General features: G+C 46.5%; 1 protein-coding gene across 1 annotated transcript; it reads right to left on the reverse strand.

The window, feature by feature from the left end:
* Positions 1 to 134: 134 nt before the first annotated feature.
* LOC150062735 (uncharacterized) lies at positions 135 to 1,567 on the reverse strand. Its single transcript, XM_090333036.1, has 4 exons — positions 1,557 to 1,567; positions 922 to 1,115; positions 455 to 484; positions 135 to 367 (listed from the first exon to the last, which is right to left on the reverse strand). Exons 1-4 carry the CDS (start codon positions 1,565 to 1,567, stop codon positions 135 to 137), a joined length of 468 nt encoding a protein of 155 aa, XP_090189162.1.
* Between the last annotated feature and the right edge of the window lie 19,220 nt (positions 1,568 to 20,787).

The following is a 20,787-nucleotide window of genomic DNA, read 5'->3' on the forward strand; positions in this document are numbered from 1 at the left end:
TCAATGGGGGGCACAGGTTCCTGTGCAGATGGCTCAGGCTCTTCCACTGCTGGGGGGAGACAGGCCACCTCTTCAGCAAGGAGGCATGCTGCCTCTTCCTCCAGGAATGGACCCACATCTGATGCAAATGTTCCTTATGCAGCTGCTACCTCTAGCACACAGGTCTCTGCCACAGTGCTCATGGGAGCCTCTGCTTGATCTGCACCAGCCACTGGTGTTGGGGCTGATGGGGGATTTGCTTCAGCCTTGCCTTGAGGCAGCTGGGTTTCTGGAGTGGACACTGGAACTTCCTCATCATTTCCTGGCTCTAGAGTACTTGGTTCCAGTGGATTAGGTCCTCCAGGCTCAGAGATGGCTGCCAGTGCTCCTAAATCAGAGGGAGCAGCTCAGTCTGGGACTACTCCCTGCACACTTGTACTTGGGGCAGGTGGAAGGCTGGGAGTCATGAGCTTACCTGCACAAGGCTTTATGTCTTCTATGCCAGCTGATAAAGGCAAGTAGGAATAGGCATCTCTCAGAGTCTCACTCTGGAGCTCGCCAGCAGAGCTGGGAGCTGAAGGGGACTCTGAGGCAGCCCTTAGACCCAGCTCTGCCCAAGATGCTCTGATTCCTTCCTGGGGGGTTGTTGCCTCCAGGGCTCCATGCGTGGCATGCAATACTGTAGAAGCACCAAGGATTGCAGCTGCAGCGGACATTTTAGGACAAGATCCCTACAGGATTGTCTTCCCCCAAGTCTGCCCTAATGTTAGGAGACCCCTGCCTGCCTGAGAAGCCCCAGTGCTTTGACTCCACCACAGGAAGTGTTCCAGACAGCCCTCCAAGGCCTCTGGACTTCTGGCTCCCTTTGTCTTTGGCTTCCTTCAATTGGAAACAGCTCAGAATCTCCCAGCTATTGTCTCCTTCCCATCCCCTGCTACTCACCTTCAAGCTCTGGCTGTTTGGGATTCCTGAGTTCCAGATGGGTGAGCAGAAGGCAGGCCTGGTGCTCCTCAATGGAGCCGGGCATATTCAGGTGGAGGTATGCCACAAGTTGTTGCAGGCAGGACGAGTCAGGCGCTTCTAGGAAATCTTCAGGGTACTCCCTCATCCACGAACCAAGGATGAAGGCAAAAGCTCTGGGAGCAGAGGGAGAAGCAGCAGAGTCATAGGCTGGGCCTCCCCTCCATTCAGATCCCCTCAAGCTCGTGTATAGAGTGGTCATGAGACTGCTCATGTCCAAGTCCCTGGCAAGCCAGGTCACCTGGCTGGGCTACAGGCAATATGTTCAGGAGGGATGAGACTAGACTTAGATCACAATTGTGAGCACCACCCTCCTCTTTCCACATGCCCCACACCTACCTTCATTTGTCCCTGGAAGCCTCCCCAGACTATCCACTCTATCCACTCTGGGATGGTCATCCTGTCCCTTGGTCCCTCTCGAGACCTGCGTGTGCTCATTGAGGTAACCTGTCCTCACCTCCATGTCCTTAAGCCCTTTGTGAAGCGTCTTTCCCTGATTTCAACCCACAGGGCAAGGCCTGATCCTTGAGCCCTCGCGGAGTCCTCAGGAAACCCACTGAATGTCCATGATGGGGAGGTGTGGCTGTCCTAGTCTCCCTAGTCCTGATTTTCCCAGGGTAGGCAAAGGTGACTGGGCTGGCATGGTCCCAGAGCTTCTCTCACCCTCCTCAGGAATAGAGGAACTCACCCCAGCTCCCCATGTGGACACAGTCTCCTGGCAGGTCTCAAGCTCTCCTTCAGAACTCTCAAGCCAGGTGGGTACCATTTCACTTTTCCCAGGCCTCCCGCAAAGCAGCTCCCTAATGCCCCGCTCTGAAAACAGATTCCCTCCTCTTCCCCAACACACTCACTGCTGTAGTGGTCCTTTTGCTCCTGCCTTCTCCCCCTCAAGTTCTTGAAATGAGCTGTACCTAGGGAATAACATGAGGAAGTCACCTGCACTGTCCCTGAGTGTGATGTGTGCAGTTCTTGGTGGCTTCTGAGCACAGGATGGAGCTTGGGATGACAAGAATCACCCCATTCTTTACACTGAGTGGAGCCTGACATACCTCCCGACATAAGGTGAAGAGGCTTCTACCTGCCTCCTACATATCTGAGTGGGCATGGGTTCTCTGTGTCCCTCTAGTGCTTCCTAGTGAGGTTCAGTTAGTTCAGGACCCCAGAGAGAAGGTCACTCACCTTTAGAATTTGGAAAAGGCTTTGCTTAAGGTCTCAGTGAGGGCACCATGGAGAGCAGGGGGTGTTGATGAGAGGGGAGCTTCTCCACGCACCACCCACAATTCTGCCCACCCAGCTGTTGGAGGCATGGGCCAGGACAGGCATTTTCACAGCTCAGGCCTCTGCTCCAGCCTCAGGCAGTGTGGGTGTTGTCCCTAGCATGCTACTTCCCAGGCTTCAAGCAGATTCATGTTGGGGCACCAACTTGGGCCAGAGCCTGGCCATTCAGTCTAGCCTAGGTTCCCAGGAGCTGCTTATCTGCTGAACAGCAGGGTCAGTATGTGCTGTGTGGTAGTGAAGGTGCGGTAGGTTCCCAGGAAGACTGGGACGAAGGAGGCATCTCCGAAGAGCAGGGCAGGTACCAGGTGCTCTACCAGCTGCTTTACTTTGCCTCCCCACAGGTATCCTGCCTTGCAGGGATCAGCAAGGCTTGGGGCTAAAATCTCCCCATACTGGGGTGAAGAAGGAGAAGCAATGGGAAAAGGCTCCTGGCCATCCAACAGCTTGGGGCTCACCTTCCTTTCCTCCCTCACACGCACACTCATATACCCACCACCGACCAGAATACAAACAGGCATCGGCGCTGAGGCTGTCAGACAGTAATAGGTTTTGGGACTCCAGTCCTTTCTCAGCATGTGCTTCCTCAATTTACCTATGGGATATATGGTGATGTCATCACACCCCTCCCCTAGAACTTGTGCTTCAGACCTGATCTCTCCAAATGTCAACTGGCTGCTCCCTGGGATCTCTTGCCGGTCAGGAGGAAAGCCAGACACAGTCCCATGCACATACCTTCCTACTCTCCTTTGTCCAGCAAATGTCCTGGTTTGAGGACATACTTACTGTCTCTGGACCTGGTACATCCAGTCATCTCAAATGGGTTCTACACTACTGTCAGTGCTTTGCTTCAGTCCCCCAGTCACCTCACTTTGGAGTGATTCCACTTAGCGTCTGCTGGTGAGGGTGAGGCTGTCAGCCACTGGACAGTACCCTGTTTCCATCCTATGTTTGTGAACCCTGAGAGCTGCTGTCAACCATTTCACTGCAGCACTCATGTAGAGATGAGGTTCATGCACATTTTGTCTTGACAGAGAATAAAGTTCATTCATACCTGTCAGGACAAAAGGAGTTAGAAAAGCTACGCAGGTCTACGTCTTGAGACAGGATATGCCACAGGACTCACACACATTGTCCTTATCCAGGTGCCAATGGCTCACACGTTCAATTCTCACTGCTCAGGACACTGAAATCTGAAGAACATGTTTCAAAGTTAACCTTGGCAGGAAAGTCTATAAGGGTGTCATCTTCAATTACTCAGTAGAAGCAGGAAATTGATCCATGGCCCCATGTCTTAGATTAGAAGCATTAAGCATAAAGACTAAAGGCCCGTTTTCCTGGTCAAGTGGAAGAACAGCACAGGAACAAATACTACTATGACCAAGTGTCTTAAATGCCTCCATCACTTCTTGCCACAAGGCAGATGAAGCTGAGTCTATGTAGAAGTGTCAAACTGAAATGAAATTGTAAAATAGTTAAAGGGTATCTATATGACTCCATGCAGTGCTGAACACACACACACACACACACACACACACACACACACACACACACACACACCCCAAGGGTTAAGAAAGCAATGATGGAAATGATGAGAGGGCAATGATTCCTCCGGAGAGTGAGATCTGTGCAATACCATCACCCAGAGGAAATGGCAAGACAACTGGATGTACAGAATTAGCTGGAGCTGGAATGAAAAAATACAGTCTTCCTTGTCTCTAAATTAACATCTCCTTAAAGCAACTTCTATAACAATCTTCCACAATAAACATAGGACAGCAGAATCTTGGTCACCACCCTGTTGATGGGAACAAATACAAACACAATTTGGTGGCCTGTGTAGTCCTTAAGTGTATTTTTTACCTTTGGATTCATCCCTGAATGAAAAAAGCCATGGAAAGTGACCTAGTAATATTAAGAAAAGGAAAGAATGACAACTAAGCAAATAGTACGGTGGTTGACATTTGTGAGGAACTTGGGAAAATTGTGGGTAAATGTGTGGATGCTCTGGAGTATTGGGAATACATACATGGCTTCTTCCAATAGAAGATATTGGGATTCTTTTTTGTCACCATGGAACATTTAAGGAAAAAAACTGAGTAATATAAATAATGTTTATAAATTTCTTTGGGTGAAAAGTGGGATGGGTCAAGGAGGGACAAAAATAGACACACATGAGAGCCTGCTATACACACATGGACAGGACAGGAGGAGGGGGCCCCTGTGCTGGGAGGACATGGAAGGTCAGAGTAAGGAGAATGGTACAGGAGATTGTGTAAGGATGAAGTGAGAAACTGAGGAGCAGGCAGAATAAAACATCAGATATAAACAGACTTGAGATGGTATTATGACCTCAATGATCAACAGTGTTCCAGGGACTAAAGTGCCATATCTGTAATGCTTTTTACCAGAAAGCCCTCCAAGTCCATCTAGAACAACACAGTGCATAGAGTGATTTAAATTTCCTGACTGGTGAATTCAGGGCGATAGTAGGAATGTCAGCATCTGGTAAGTTCCTGTTGGGGAGAGGTCCCTGAGCAGCCCACTTGGGACTGCTGACACACTGAGACCAGATTGTGCTGTCATGAGGTGTGGGACCCTATGGGAACAGTGGGACACAGACCCAGCCCTGATGCACAGAGCACCAGTGCACACACAAGAAGCAGGTGGTCATTGTAGTTCATTGGCAGCATTCCCACACTACAGCAAATAGCTGAGAGAAGCCAGGCCTATGGAAGAAAGGCTTGCAGGGCCTCATTGTTGTGGGACTTCTCCCCCAGGGTCAGTGGGTCCTTGTTACCTGAGCCACCCTCAGCTCTGGAAGGTCCTTTCAGGATTAGCTGTCATGGAAAAGTCTGAATCCACTTGAGGCTGAATGGACACAGATAAGAACCCAGAGGGGCCTCATTCTTCCTCCACTGCTCAGAAACCTTGTACACCGGTAGATGACCCACCGTTTGGTCGTTTTGGCTGGTGAATCTGAAAGTTGTGCAGGGGGAGGGAATCCCTGTCCTTAGCTAGAGAATTGATTGGGCCTGGGCCCTGGAGGACCCGCCCCGGAAGTCCACTCTGCTCCTCCGGGATCTCCCCGCCCCTTCCGCTGAGGAGCCAAAAATAACGACTCAGCAGGCCCAGTGTCTCCATGGCTGACAGCGGGGGTCCCCACCGCCCTGGACTCCCCTTCCTCCCTCTGGAGCCGTCCACGCGGTCCTCCTGTGCTAGGATGTGGAATAGACTGGAGAGGAGGTGATCCCTGTCCCGTCCTCCCCACCCCTCATGCCTGTCCTCTCCATCCTCCTCCGCCGACCAGGTCACCTAACCTCCTCAACTGGGTTTCACCTCTGAACCGTCCCACGACCTCTTCGTGGACCAGGCCCGGGCCCCGAACCTCCACTTGGCCTGTGGATGTGAGGAACATGAACTGAAACCACACCCCTTGATATCTATGGCCATGGTTGACTAGGATGCAATGAATGCTCAGAATCATGTTGGCCGCCTACATCTAAGACATTGTGCTCATTTACCAAGTGTGTTTATTTTTCTTTAAGAGATGAATACTTCCTTGAAACAAAATTTCTAAGCACAGTTTCATTTTCTTCACGTGTGTTTATTTTATTTACATTTCTCTTTCACAGCATAATGCAATTGTACTCTTGTACACATTTGGAGAGGATGGTGGGGATGAAATATTTGTATCTACAACAATGACTCGAGTTTACTTAACTGCAGTGTTCATTATTGCATGACTTGTTACAACCAAAGCTGCTCACATCTTCTGGACTAGTGGGACAGAGTGACTCATGCGGAAAAATCTCAGCTAGTTAGGAGGCTGAGATCTGAGAATCCTGGCTGAAAGCTAGTCCAGGCACTTAAGCCCATGACATTCTTATCTCCAGTTAATCAGTAGAAAAAACAATGGGCAGTGGGGCTTTGGTTCAGTGGCAGGGCAGTGGGCTTGAGCTGAAGAGCTCAAGGACATTGCCCAGGCCCCGGGATAGGTGGTAACCTTGAGCTGAAGAGCTCAGGGTCAGCACATATGTACAGAGTTCAAACCCCAACCAAAACAAAGAAGAAAAGAAAAGAAAGAAAACCAAAAACTGCTCACTCTTTGCATGTCTCATCTCTAGAAGACAACCTAATTTGTTATTCCCATCTCATAGCTTACTCTCTAGTTCAAGATTTTTCTGCTGTGACCAAAACCATGCTCCAATGACCCTTCCAACTAATGTGGGCAATAGATTTTCAGTTCATCGAGCTTCCATTTCCAAAACCAAAGAAATTCAATTTTTCTTTGATGACAGCAATTTTGTGTCCTCACTGGATATCAGTGGCTGTTGTCATATCAAGCTTTCTGTCTGTGTGTCTGTGCATGTGTGTTCATTCTCAAAGACAACAGAGAGAAAAAGCCACACACACCAACTCTTTGGCATAGAGTGTATCTTGTGGACAGACATGAAGTCACCGATGGTCCCTTTGTCAATTAAATTTTGTCTAGTGTGTGGTTGAAGTTTCTCTTCCTTGTCATTCTGATGTATATGACCATGAATGTCACTTGCCATCCGTGTGAATCAGATGAAAAGCACGCATGCTGAACTGCGGACTCCTTTTGCTTCCTTCTTCATATCTTGGCCACTGCTCTTCCTGTAGAGATCTATGAGAAGGTTGCTTTATTTCTAAAGAGAAGCATTTGGGATGGCAATTCCATGGAAGACACAATGCACCAGACATTAGCAAATGGTCATTTCTTCTCACCACATCACCCACGATCATGTCTTTGAGCCCAAATAGTGAAATTCTATTGTCCCATCCTCTGGGGAAATGTACAAGACTGCTGTGATCAAATGTAATGCTGTGAAGACCAGAGAATTTCCTCTATATCAAAACAAATCAATTTTACTACCATAGTATAGTTGAGAAATGACACAGGGAGCTACAACCAGGAGTTCTTGTATCCTTTATTATATGGAAAGTGGGAATGAAGTGCCAGCCCCACACAGGTCTCAAACTTGAACACCTATATTTCTGTGTTGAAACCCCAAGTATTTCTTCCAGTCCATCTCAAGTTGTGTGTGGCCTCAAAGGACATCTGAGAGGAAACACACACACACACACACACACACACACATACACACGATGATTGAAGTTATCTCAAATCTAAGTGTATGAGAATTAATGTGATAAAAATACTCCAGTGGTTCAAGGAAACTCATAGGAGACAAAAGTAAAAATTTGTGTTTTATAGTTTGTGGATGAAAGGTCACTATAGTGGATGCATTGAAAATATACAGGAAGATTACTGATTACAAAAACATTCTCTGATTACTAGGAAAAATCTACCAAGATATTTTATTTTATTTTTTTTTCTTCATCTAAACAATTGCTTTTATATTTTTATTTTCAAATAAATGCCTTTTTGAGTAAGAACAATTGTAGAAAAAGTTATTTGTTATCAAGTGATAAGAAGAATAATACAAGCTTAATAAAAACTAACATTATTAAATACTTTGATCTAGATACTGTGTAAAGATACACACACACACTGATTTAGGTTAATCTTTCCCAGAAAATACATGCATTTTCAATTGATTCCAATGTATCAGTCAAGTTCAATCAGTTATTTTTGGTTGTGGGGCTTGAACTCTGGGCCTGGGTGCTGTCCCTTAGCTCTTCAGCTCAAGGCTACCGCCCTATCTCATGCGCCATAGCCCTACTTCTCGTTTTCTAGTGGTTAAGTGGAGATAAGAGTCTCATAGTCTTTAGTGCTCAGGCTGGATTTGAACCATGATCCTCACATCTCAGCCTCCTGAATAACTAGGATTATAGGCGTGAGCCACCGCACCTGGCTAAGACTTTGCTTTTTTTGAAAGGAGTTTTTCCATATTACTGGGTGTTCATGGACTGAGAAAGACAGTACTTCACTGATTACCATACAATGACACCATGAGAGAATAAGTGGCTGGGCTATTAGTGAGTGATAATCAGAGTCTTGATTCTCCACCAGACCTCTTCTGGACACCAGCCCAGCTAGGATTGGAGAGAGTTATCACATGATCTCTAGGTGAGGGTGGATGTCCTGGTTCCTTCTAGGTTTTCTTTAGGTAATTCGAGTACCTTGTTATATTTTGGTGAGAGTAAAGACTCCTGACTCTTTATTTGACCTTTGCTGGAGGAGGTGAAGATGGAAGCTGCAGTCATGTCTGTGTCATTGGGCTAGAGAAGAATGCTACTATGTATAAACTTACTATACAAAGCTGCCGCTTTCCAGGTCCTCTGCTTAAAGACAGAAGTATTTCCTAGTAATTTTCCCTTCCATCTGTCCCATTGGTGTATTCAGGTTCTTGGCTTCATTCCACATGAATGGGTCCCCTGTTCTTGGGTCCCCTGTTCCTCTCCCACGTTGAGTCTTCTTCGTTTTGTTCTTTTTTTTTTTTTTTTTGCCAGTCCTGGGCTTAAGCTCAGGGCCTGAGCAATGTCCTTGGACTTTCTCAAGGCTAGAGCTCTACCACTTGAGCCTCAGCACCAGTTCCGGCTTTTTTTTTTTTTATATCTTTGCTTTCTTTTTTTTTTAATTGTAATTAGTAAAAGGGTTACATGATATTTGCCAGATAGAAGGTGCATTAATTCACATACATTGATACCCTTTCACACGTCTTACCAAGATATTTTAAACTGTGGTACAGATTTGCTGCTTATAATCCTATAAAACTGCAACTCAGGATAAAAAGGAAACCAGAATATCCACTTGAAAAGCATATACTTATTTGTGAATCCTCTGTTTTTAAGTCAAAATGGACAGGAATAGAAAAGCTTTCTGAAATCTTCTCACAGCATGGGAAGTTTTCTTGAAAGCATCACACTTTATCCTCATCTTTGTTTGTCCACTCATCACATCCAACACAGATGGAAAGAGGTCACATGATGTGGAGCAAACCATAGCCTGGAACCTGGGATTCCCCCAACATCCACAGTGCCTGTGTCTGGAGGAACCCTGCTCATACTGATGTAGCTAGAATATTAAAAAGTACAAAATTCCCCCGTATCCTTGTGGAATGAGCTCTAGGATAGGAAGGCTAGCAGGCAAGTCCTGAGCAAGGCCCCATGGGTCTGAGTTGTGCATGTCAGTCCTGGAAATTGCCCTGGAGCACCTAGAGGAGTAATGTTAGGCTGACAAACTAATATTTGCCCTGGAGGAAGGCACACCCACCTGCACACTGCTGACCATGTCTCCTATAGGCCTTGCTCTGAACTACTCTGCAGAGCAGATGGATGAAACAGAGGGATCCTATGTACTTCAGAAGGTTGCACTCTGAGGGATGAGGACTGTAGGGGGGGGGCTGTCGGAGGTGTTCTTGGGGTCCTACTTTGGCCCTAGGGCTGGCCTTGGTTACTGGCTGAATGCTGGAGGGCCTGGGGACATGACCCAATTCCAGTGGAAGCAAAGCAGGAGCCAGGGTAGAGCACCAAGAGGGGTTTGCTGACTCAGGCAGTGGCTGGGAGTGAACAAGTAGCCAGGTTGGGATGGGAAAGGGAAAATGTGTCCCAGGGCAATCCTACAGCGAGCAAATCCACCTCAATTCAGTGCTACAAAACCTCTGACTTCTCTGCTGCCTCTCTGCTGTTGTCCATTAGGCAGGTAGTAATTACACACATTGCCTACTTGTCAGAGTGCTTTAAGATGGCAAACAAAGTTGGTGCTAGGGTCTACTGACCATTTGGGGGGGGGGCGTTCCAGATAAACAGAGCTCAAAGTCTGGTAAGGTATGAGGGTTTTTTTTTTCATATTTCAACCAATGGTTTATTGATGCAATGAAAGACAAAATATTACCTTAATTTTGAGGTGTGAGGGTTTTTCAGAGTCTCCCAAGAAAGGAAAGAAATGACCAATTGAACTCTGAGCTGAGGCCTCCAGAACCCAGCCTATGAGGGAGGAAGGGCTCGTAACTCATTCTCAGGGAGGTGACGTGTGTGTCTAGGATATGGCAGGGACAGAATGGGCGTCACCTCTGATACTTTGGGAACAGTGTCCATGTTTGCAGATGGTGTGGACACTATACGCAGATCATGAGGCAAAGGCTTCTGGGCATATGCTTCAGGATCCTCATCTGGTGGTTAAAAGCAGTCAGGCCTACTGAATGCCGATGATGGGGAGGTGGGGATGCCCTGTTCTCTGTAGCCCTGCTGTTTCCCAGGGCAGGCAAATGTGACTGGGCTGTCATGGTCCCAGAGGCTTCTCCCACCCTTTTCAAACCTAGAGGAACCCAAAGCCAGCTCCCTGTGTGGACACTTTCCTGGAAGGACTCAAGCTCTCCTTCAGGACTCTATAGTCAAGTGGGGTCCATTTCCCTTTCCCAGGCCTCTCCTAGCCAGCTGTCCAATGAATTGGTCTGAAGACAAAAATTCTCCCTCTTCCCCCAAGCCGGCTCTCTGCTGCAATTCTTCCTGTACTCCTGCATTGTCTTCCTGCAGGTCCTGAAATGATCCATGCATAGGGAATATCATGAGGATGTCACAGGCACTGAGTGTGCATGTGATGTGTACAGTTCCTGGTGGTCCCTGAGCACAGGATGGAGCTCGGGATGACAAGAATGACCCGTTCTTTTCACTGAGTGCTGTCTGGAAATGTGTCTCCATGCCATGTGACCCTCCCACTGACTTCCTCCCACATACCTCAATGTGTATGGACTCTGTTCTTCACCGCTAGGGTTTCTACTGGGGTTTGGAGTGTTCAGGACCCTCAGCGGTACCGTAAACTATCTTTGTGAATTTGGTAAAACGTTGTGTTTGTAGTCTTAGTGAGGCCTCAATGTACAAAACGTGTGTTGATGAAAGAGAGGGCATCTCCCGGCAGTGCCATCAGTCCATGGCACCTATATGTGTAGGTCAGGGTCGGTCCAGGCATGTTCATGGCCTCTCCCAGTGTTCCAGCCTCAGGCAGTCTGGTGTTGACCCTAGCATGCTATGTCCCAGGATGCAAGCAGATGCACATTACTGAGGCACAGGCAGAGCCTAGCCAGTGGGCCTGTATCTGGATTCTGGGGTGGAGCTCACTTGCTCAGCAGCAGAGTCAATGCATTTTGGGTTGTTGTGAACATTCTGAAGGTCCCAAGAAATCCTGGCACAGAGGGGACATCACTGAAGAGCAAGGCTGCTGCCAAATGGTCTACTAACTTCTCCAATTTGCTTCCCCAACGGTATCCTGCCTTGCCAGGTTCATCGAGATTTGGGGCAAACACGCTGCATACTGCTTCTGAAGCCTGAGAGCTGGGGTCAGTCATTTTCACTGAACTCATGTACAGATGAGATCTGTGCACATTGTGTCTTGACAGAGAACAAAGTGTACTGCATGTGTCCTTGGGTCAGCCTTTCATCCCTGTGGCGGGGAGCCTGTGGAAGGAAGATTAAATTCAAGGCTAGTTTGCTCTGTGCACCATCTTCTGTCTCAATTATGTGCAATTGCACAATGAACTAAAATGGGTAAAGGACAACTGAGCTCCACATGGGTGTCAGAAATTCCCAGTGTACACACTGACAAAGTCACCCAGACAAAAGGTCACCTATGCATACATACCTATGAAGTTTAGTGTACATGACCTCATGTACACATGTACACAACATAGATACACACTTACCCATATGAAGATACAGTGGCATGCATCCTTGCTCACCCATCCATGTCCTCACATAAATCAACAGGCAGAAGGTAAAGAATTCAACTTTGCTACAAGTTGTGGGATGATAGGTAGGAAGCAGAAATGAGCAGGGCCTTTATTCAGTGTCCTGTCTCCTCAGCTCTCCCCCAGGCTGGCTGAGGGAAATGGTGGCCTCTGTGTTAACATGGGCATGTGGACCTCCTCAGGGTTCATGTGGAGGTCTGGTGGAGTGCAGGACAAAGGGGATCCCAGGCTCAGCTCTGTAATCCTAGCTACTCAGGGGGCTGGGACCTGAGATCAGTGTGCAAGTCCATCCAGGTAGGAAACACCTAGAGATGCTTTTCATCAATGAATCAGTCAGCTCTGGCTCAAGTGGTAGAGCTCTAGCTCTAGCTTTGAAAGAGAAACCTGAGGGAAACCACTCAGGTCTTGAGTTCTATCATTGGTACATGTAGAGCCATAAATATGAGTGAAAAGACATTAGGAGGATGCCTACGACAGTGTAAAAATAGAAATGAGAAATCTGATATGTGAAATAAAAATATGAATTATAAGAAAATTATCCCATATCTACCAATTAATTTATTATGAAGTCCTTCGATTCAGATACAGCAGAGACTCATCCTTCAGTCCTTAACAGAGATATCATCCTGATTTGCAATTAACTGAGGAAAGACCAGGAGAAGCCCTGATGGCCAGGGGCACCAATGAGTGATTGAGGCACGGTGTGCAGGAGGCATCTCCACACATGCAAAATCCTTCATTAGCTCTTCCAGGCCAGCTGTGGATGTCCCCATGTCGCCTGTTGATGGCACACCTTGTCCTCCAGTGTCCTCAGATGACCTTCAGCACCAGTCTTCACATTCATGAAAAGTAGACACACACACTGAGCTGTGGAGTTGAGGCCATGCTACCTACCCTGACACTGCCTTCCCAGAGTGTGCACTGAAGGTGAGCTGGATGGAGAGACAGAAAGACAGGGTGTCCACCAATCCTGTGGAGGGGCCTGGGGTTTGTGGGCCTTGCTGATGCTCATGCTCATGGGATGCAGACTCAGGACTTGTCTGTCATACGCTTGGCAGGCGGATGGGCCCATCTCCTCTGCCCTGACTTCCCAGGAGTCTCATTTTCTCAGGCCCTGCTTGCTTGTGTGTCGGGGAATGAGGCAGCATGGCTGTGACCACTGGTTCCTTGCTGTGTGTTTCTTGTTCATGAGGGTAAAATGCTTGCATTTCTGGAGGTGAAGTTCTAGTTGAATTTGGTGAAGCAGGGTGACACTGATGTCCCGCCCATTGACCTGCCTTGAACCATGGAGAGCAGTGTGCTTCAGCTGCTTTCTAGCCCTGAGGAGTCCATTATACAGAGCAAGAAGGCACACCAGGCTCTCCTGTTCCTAATCTCCCTTTCCACCTGTAAGGTAAAAGCAAGGCAACCACGTGAGCAGATTGTAGTCAGGCTATTATGATCATTCTAAAAAGGAAATAGAGCTTGGTGAAACAGAGCATACCTTGAGAGTTTCCAAATACTGCACGGTGGAGGAATGTGAGGAGTTAGGCTCCTTCCCAGCTTTCACTTGTCTGCCTTCCACTCCTGCTGCTTTTTTTCACATCGTGCTGTGCTTAATGTGCACTCAGTGTACAAGGCAATAGGAATAGTGGTGGCAGCAGTGGCACAGGTGGCAGTGGGTGCTGGCCCAGAAGCAACAGTGACAAATGGCAGTAGTTGAAGACCTGCAGAGAGACAGGGTGAATGCAGAAATGCCAGGGAGCAAAGGGAGTGGAGACAGAGGGCTGTGGTGAGTAGAAGAAGGGCAGCTGTGGGCTGTGCTCACTGGAAGAGTCCCAGACAGCTGCCAGGCCTTAAGGCCCAGGTCTCAGACACCTGAGGCCCATAGCACTGGATGCTGCCTATGGCCGAGAAAGCCAGCATTCTCCCCTTACTGATATGGGGTGGACCATCCATCCTAGAGGCCTCTAAGAGAATTGCCACCCTCAGAGAAGCCATGTCTTGCTGCTCCCTGCTGTCTGCTGTCTCCTATTACTGCTGTGGCTACCCAGAATGACAAGAGCTGCCACATGCCAAGGCTTCTCAGGGTGAAAGCCCTGACCAAGAAGCCTCGAATTACCCCACAGTCCAAGTGTGCTACCAGGTCTCAGGGTCAGAGCTGTTGCTCTCTAGGTGTGCCAGCACAGACCCTAGGGCTTGAAGTATTACAGAATCTTAGAGAATGAACAAGGCTCCTCGGAGAAGATGGTGTCCAACCAAAAATTCTTCCCAAAGAAATGGAGAAGTGGAAAGGATCAGTGGAGAATATGTAGAGACTCAAGACTTGCTTCTTCTCAGTAGAAAACTGACGCCCCAGGAAGAGGTAGGTGACAAGGTAGATTCACTTTAGTGTATGGATACACTCCCACATAGTCAGGGCATTCCAGTGTCAGTGGCTTCCCCAAAATGGATGTCATTAATGTACGTGAGAGACACCAAGGCTAGAGACGCACCTTTGCATTTTATCCATTCTCTGGAACGTTTGCTTACAGGAAAGTACAGCCCCTCCTTGAAATTCCATTCAGAAAATGAAAAGTAGGAGGTGATCAAATCAGAGACAGTGTGGCATTCACTATAAGATCCATGCTTTTGGAAAAGAATACAGAATTTATTGCAATTGGTTTCTGAAAAGAAGTAGGTCCCATATGAAGAATCAAGATTGAGCTTTGATTCAGTTTTCGGTTTTTCTGAAGCAATCTGAAAATGAGTAGAGGAAGTAATGCCTTCAGATTTCTCATGATAAATAGATATTCACTTAGAATTCCCACGTTAGAAGGAATGGACATGGCCACGTTTAGGGCACATGTTACCATTAAGGCCAGGTTACAAGAAGTTACAAAAAGATACTTTCAGACATGCAGGGCATTCAAAATTTTTTTTCTCCTGTTGTCTTCCTTGAAAGCTAAAAGGCACCTTGGGATTGGGGTCAAGCCAGTAAATCTCTGGAGATTGAGGTCTGAAAGTTTGTAATGTGGCATCAGCTTCAAATAGAAAGTTCATGAGACTCCAATTTTGCTATAAGGAGCAGAAAGTCAGCTGTAGGCAAGGCTCAAATAGAAAGGAAGAACCATGAAGAAGAGACTTAATTAACACAGGCCCCTGAGTAGGAGCTCTGGTAACAGCAAGCAAAAGAGAAAAAGCAGGGAAAAAGAAAGAAAAGGAGGGAAGGAAGGAAGGAAGGACGGAAAGAAGGAAGGAAGGACGGAAGGAAGGAAGGAAGGAAGGAAGGAAAATATGGAGGGAAGAGGAAGAGGGAGAGAGGGGTGTGTGGAGGGAGAGAGAGAGGGAAAGGGAAAGGGAAAGGAAAAAAAGGGAAAGGAAAATAGAAAAATCCACTGAATTAAAGAAAATTCTTCGACAAATGGTGCTGAGAAAAGTGACAAAATCAACTTAAACAAGAGCCTTGTCTCACCATGTACACGAAAGAACTCAAAAACCCTCAAAGAATGAAATATACCATCTGAATTTCTGAATCACTACAAGCAAATATTGAGGAATTTCAAGAAGAGTTATTTTCTGAATAGAATTCCCAGTGGCCACGAAGTGACAACAAGGAACAACTAAAGGCGCTGCATCACAATAGTGTTTCCAAATAATAAGAAAAACAAGAAAACCACGTGATGAATGGGAGAAAAGCTTTGCCAGTGACTTCAACAAATAAAGGATCAATATCTACAACATACCAAGAGCTCAAAGATTAAACAACAAGAAACAAGAAGGACAAGTGAATTGAAGCCTTCTTTCTCAGAAGAACAAACACAAGAGCCTAAGAGATACTTGAAGACACAGTAGGTTTTGTAGAAGGGAAGGCGCCTGTGGCACATGCCTGCAATCCTAGCCACTCAGGAGGCTCAGATCTCAGGACAGATCTGAGGTTTGAGCCAGCATGGGATGGAAAGTCTGTGAGACTCATGTCCAAATATCCACCAAAGAGATGCAAGTGGAAAAGCAGTGGAGCTCCAGCCTTGAACAAATATGTCAATCCAGTCAAATTTAGGGTTACAAGAAATCTGCAATAAATACTGCCAGGAAGGGAAGTGAGGGAGGAACTGTCAAGCTCTAGGTGGCAATAGAAACTATTGCAACCACTATGGAATCAATAGGAAGATTCCCCAAGAAGTAAATGTATACTCACCTATAATCCTACCACTACAGGGTATATAAAAGAAATTGTGTAGGTACACAGGACAGTCATACACTCAAGTTCATTGAAGTACTGTACAAAACAGCAAATTGGTAGAGTCAACCTAAGAGCCCAACAACTGATGAGTGGAGGAAGAAAACATAGGACATACCTGCCAAGGACCATCAGTAACAGGGTACATATATACCATGAAGTATTACACTCATACTACACGTCTACAATATGCTATTAGTGAAAAAGAGGTATCATGTCACTTGCAGCTAGGTGAATAGAATTGGTGATAGTTCTTTGAAAAGATTTTCACTGCTTTTCCTCAGAGCACCAAGGGGCTCATTTTGTGCTCTCAGAAGCTCTCACGGCTCTGCTGCAGAGATGGTCAATGATCCTGAAACCAGAAGGACTTTTTGTAAGAAGTGTGGTAAGCATCTGCCTCACAGGGTGACCAGTGCAAGAAGGTCAAAGATTCCCTGTATGCCCAAGGGAAAAGGCGCTGTGATAGGAAGCACAGCAGCAACAGAGGACAGACCAAGCCAATATCCCTAAGGAAATCCAAAACCACCCAGGGGATCCTGCTGAGGTATGAATGTGCTGAGGCAAATTGCAGATCCCAGAGGATGCTGCCATCAGGAGATGCAAGCATTTTGAACTGGGTTGAGACAGGAGCTAAAGGACCAAGTTATCCAGTTCTAAGGTTGCTTTTTCTTTCTTTCTTTCTTTCTTTCTTTCTTTCTTTCTTTCTTTCTTTTCTTTTCTTTTTTCTTTCTTTCTTTTTCTTTCTTTCCCTTCCTTCCTTTCTTCCTACCTTTGTTCCTTTCTCTCTCTCTCTCTTTTTTTAGTTAATTTTCAAAGGAGAACATGTTCAAGCTATCGAATTTCCTGATGGACAACTAATAAGTAAGAGAAAATACCCACCCCTAAAAAGAAAATTAAAGTTTTCCACTGAGTATACTTAATGTCAGTGATATCTAGACAACCGCTCTAACACTTTTGCTGATCAAGACTTGGCTACTCATAAGAAGGTTCTTTTGTCTGGAGAGAAGTGTCTTCTGACATAGGACTTACTATATATTGGATGAAACTGTATAATGCCTGGGCCCAAGAATTTAGCCTTGTGGTAGAGTGTTTGTCTAGCATGGACAAAGTCCTGGGTTTGATTCCTCAGTGCCACACTGAGAGCAAATGCCAGAAGTGGTCCTGTGACTTGAGAAAGCCGAAGGAGAGCGCTCAGCTCCTGAGTTCAAATCCCCAAAGTGGCAAAAAATTCAAATGAGCATTTGTAATATCACTCTGATTGCCCTCATGTTGTGTAATACACACATGCCTAGGTGGATTCCAGCATTGTTTTAGTGACTGGACCTTCAGAAACCTTGCATGGACCATCGTGATCTTAGGTGACAGAGCCTGACTACATTTCCCCAGGTCAGAAGCATGACCCCTGTTGGGAGCCAGAGTGGAATCAAACTGTACCTTGATTTGCATCAGACAATGGCTTTACTGTCTTATTGTTTTCTGGCCTTATTCTGTTTAAATGACCTGAGATTTACCATATGAATGTAACACCTGGAAGTTCCCTGGGTTTCAAGGAGGGAAGAAGCTGGAGTGAAAAATAAACGCAGCAGTCTTTACCTGGACTGCGGACATCCCGGACCCGGTGTGTCTGTCTCTCTTCTATTTCTTCCTAGTCCTTGCCCCCTATTTCAGGAACCCCAATCTGCGAACCCTGGTTTGCTGCCGGTAGGCCCCGGCATCTGGCGCCCGAACAGGGATGCTGAAAATCTGGGACGAAGGTGAAGGACCCCTCCCTGTGGTGAGTAACACATCATAGGACTATTAAGAGAGGATCTTAAGAGAGTGTATAGTCAGGAGTAAAAATTATGGGTCAAGTTAATAGCCATAGGTCATATGTACCGATCTTAACAGGCCTACTTGAAGCCCACGGAACATGGGTGGAAAAAGGGGTGCTTCAGAGCTTCCTACAGTTTGTCGAGGAGGCATGCCCGAGGTTTATAGAGGAGGAATTCCAAAAAACCTGGCAGCGGATAGGAAAAAGAATTCTAGAATATTAAAATGTATATGGCCCTGAAAAGACCACAGTAGAGGCTATTGATGTATGGAATTTAGTAAGTGAATGCATAGATCCTCAACATGAGAATGCTGAACTTAATCTTGAATTAAGGGAAATTTATGAGTTAAAGGACCCTTCTGAAAAACCTGAGGCTGAGCCATATGCCGCAGCCCAAGAGAGTCTAAGTGAGATCTTGAAAAGGGAACAACAACCAGTAGATATTGAGTATCAGAATTCAGGTTTGAATATCAAGGAGGAAAGTTATGATGTGTCAATGGAGGGCCGGATGGCTACGATGGAGAAGAAGTTAGAAGAAATCCTACATTTTCTATCGAAAATGGGGATGGAGCAGAGAGCCCCCCCAGAAGTAGGAAAGAAATATGACCCTCAGGCCACTATGGTGTCTGATTCTAAACCTTACCCCTCACACCCACCGCCTCCGGCTGCAGCCTTACGGCCTCAATCCCTTTTTCAACCTTTAGGCAAGCCTAAAGGCCCTAGCAACAAGTCTCTTTTAACAGGCACTACAACCAGGCACAGTGCATCGCAATTAAACCTGACTCAGGCTGCTAGAGAGAGGGAAGATATTTCAGGGCCTCGATGCTTCCCTAGTTTAGTTGATCATGATGAACAAGTATACCATCAACCTGTTCCTGTTAAACTATTACAGGATTTAAAAAGTGCCTGCTCCCAATATGGGCCAACTGCCCCTTTTACTCAAGTAATATTGGAGGCCGCGTGTGCTGGTATTGCATGCCCAAATGACTGGAAGCGGCTTGCCAGAGCATGCCTTAGTGCAGGAGAGTACTTATTATGGGAGACAGAGTTCACTGCACAGTGTCGGGCTAAAATTGAAACAAATAGGTCTAAGAATTTGCCTTACACTGTTGATCAGTTGTTAGGAGAGGGAACCTATAAAAACACCGAAGATCAATTGGGTTATGCAAAGGAGGCCTATTTACAAATAAATGCTGCGGCGAGAGAGGCTTGGAAAAGGTTACGCAATTCCAATCGTACAAAAAATCTAGTAGAAGTTAAACAGGGACTGAATGAACCTTATCTAGAATTTTTGTCTCGATTAATGGAGACTGCAGACCACCTAGTACAAGATAAGAACGCAAGGAAGATTATAGTTAGACACATAGCCTATGAAAATGCCAACGCCGCCTGTCAGGCAGCTATCAGACCCCATAGGAATAAGGGAGGAATCACGGACTTTATTTCACTGTGTGCTGATATTGGACCCTCCCATGTACAAGGCCTTACTTTAGCTGCCGCTCCTCAAGGAAAGACTGTTACTGAATTTCTAAAATATAGAGGTCAGCGGCATTCTCGGGATGCTAGACCCCCAGGGCGTTGCTTTTCTTGTGGACAAATAGGACATTGGATGACGCAATGCCCACGCCAGGCAAGGTTAAAGAGAGAAAATCACTTGGCACATGTCCACGCTGTGGTAAAGGGAAGCACTGGGCTAAAGATTGCAAGTCAGCAACAAATCGCAATGGCCGCCTGTTTTCGGGAAACTGGAGAAGGGGCCAGCCCCTGGCCCCGCAAAACCATGGGGCAGTCCCTCCCTCTTCTCGGCCACAAGTGCATCTTCTAACAACCCCCCAAGATCAGTCTCCGGCCTCCTCCGTGCCACCCCAGGCAGTGCAGGATTGGACCTCTGTTCCTCCACCTGCTCAGTATTGACCCCAGAGATGGGGACACAAGCTCTCCCCACGGGGGTCTTCGGCCCCCTTCCCCCGGGAGTGGCTGGATTGCTGTTAGGGCGAAGTAGCTCAGCCCTTAAAGGGATACAGATTACACCTGGCAAAATTGACCAGGATTTTACTGGAGAAATCAAAGTTATGGCCTCTGCCCCGAAACACGTGGTATCGATCCCAGCCAGTCAAAAATTAGCACAACTAATACTTGTGCCTTTACCTCCCGGGGAGACTGCTAATTCCCCATGTGGACAGAGAGGATTTAGATCTTCTGATATCTATTGGGTACAAAGCATAAAACAAGAGAGGCCTGAGATGACTATATTTATACAAGAAAAGCCCTTTAAAGGAATATTAGACACTGGAGCAGATGTGTGCTTCCACAGGGCATGGCAAATAGTCCAACTTTATGTCAAAGTTTTGTAGCTAGAGCCATTTCTTCCACTCGTGAAAAATTTTCTTCTGCTTATATTGTTCATTATATGGATGACATCTTGTTGGCTTGTTCTGACCCTATCGTTGTACGACAAGCCTTTGGACAACTAAAGCAAGATCTGAGCCTCTTTGGCCTTATAATAGCAGCTGAAAAGGTTCAGGAACACCCCCCTTGTATGTATCTAGGCCATATATTAGGCCCACACTATTTTAAAAGCCAAAAAATACAATTAAAAACTTCACACTTAAGAACTCTTCATGATTTTCAGCAATTCTTAGGAGATATAAATTGGCTTCGGCCTTATCTAAAGCTCTCCACAGGAGAGTTAAAACCCCTCTTTGATCTCTTAAAAGGAGATACCAACCCTACATCCTTGCGCGAATTAAATCCTGACGCCAGGAGGGCCATCCAAATTGTAGAAAAGGCAATTTCCCAGCAACAAGTGACCTATAGTGACTATTCTAAAC

Source organism: Megascapheus bottae, chromosome 5 (genome assembly GCF_031878675.1).
Source record: "Megascapheus bottae isolate mThoBot1 chromosome 5, mThoBot2.hap1, whole genome shotgun sequence".
Taxonomy (NCBI): Eukaryota; Metazoa; Chordata; class Mammalia; order Rodentia; family Geomyidae; genus Megascapheus; species Megascapheus bottae.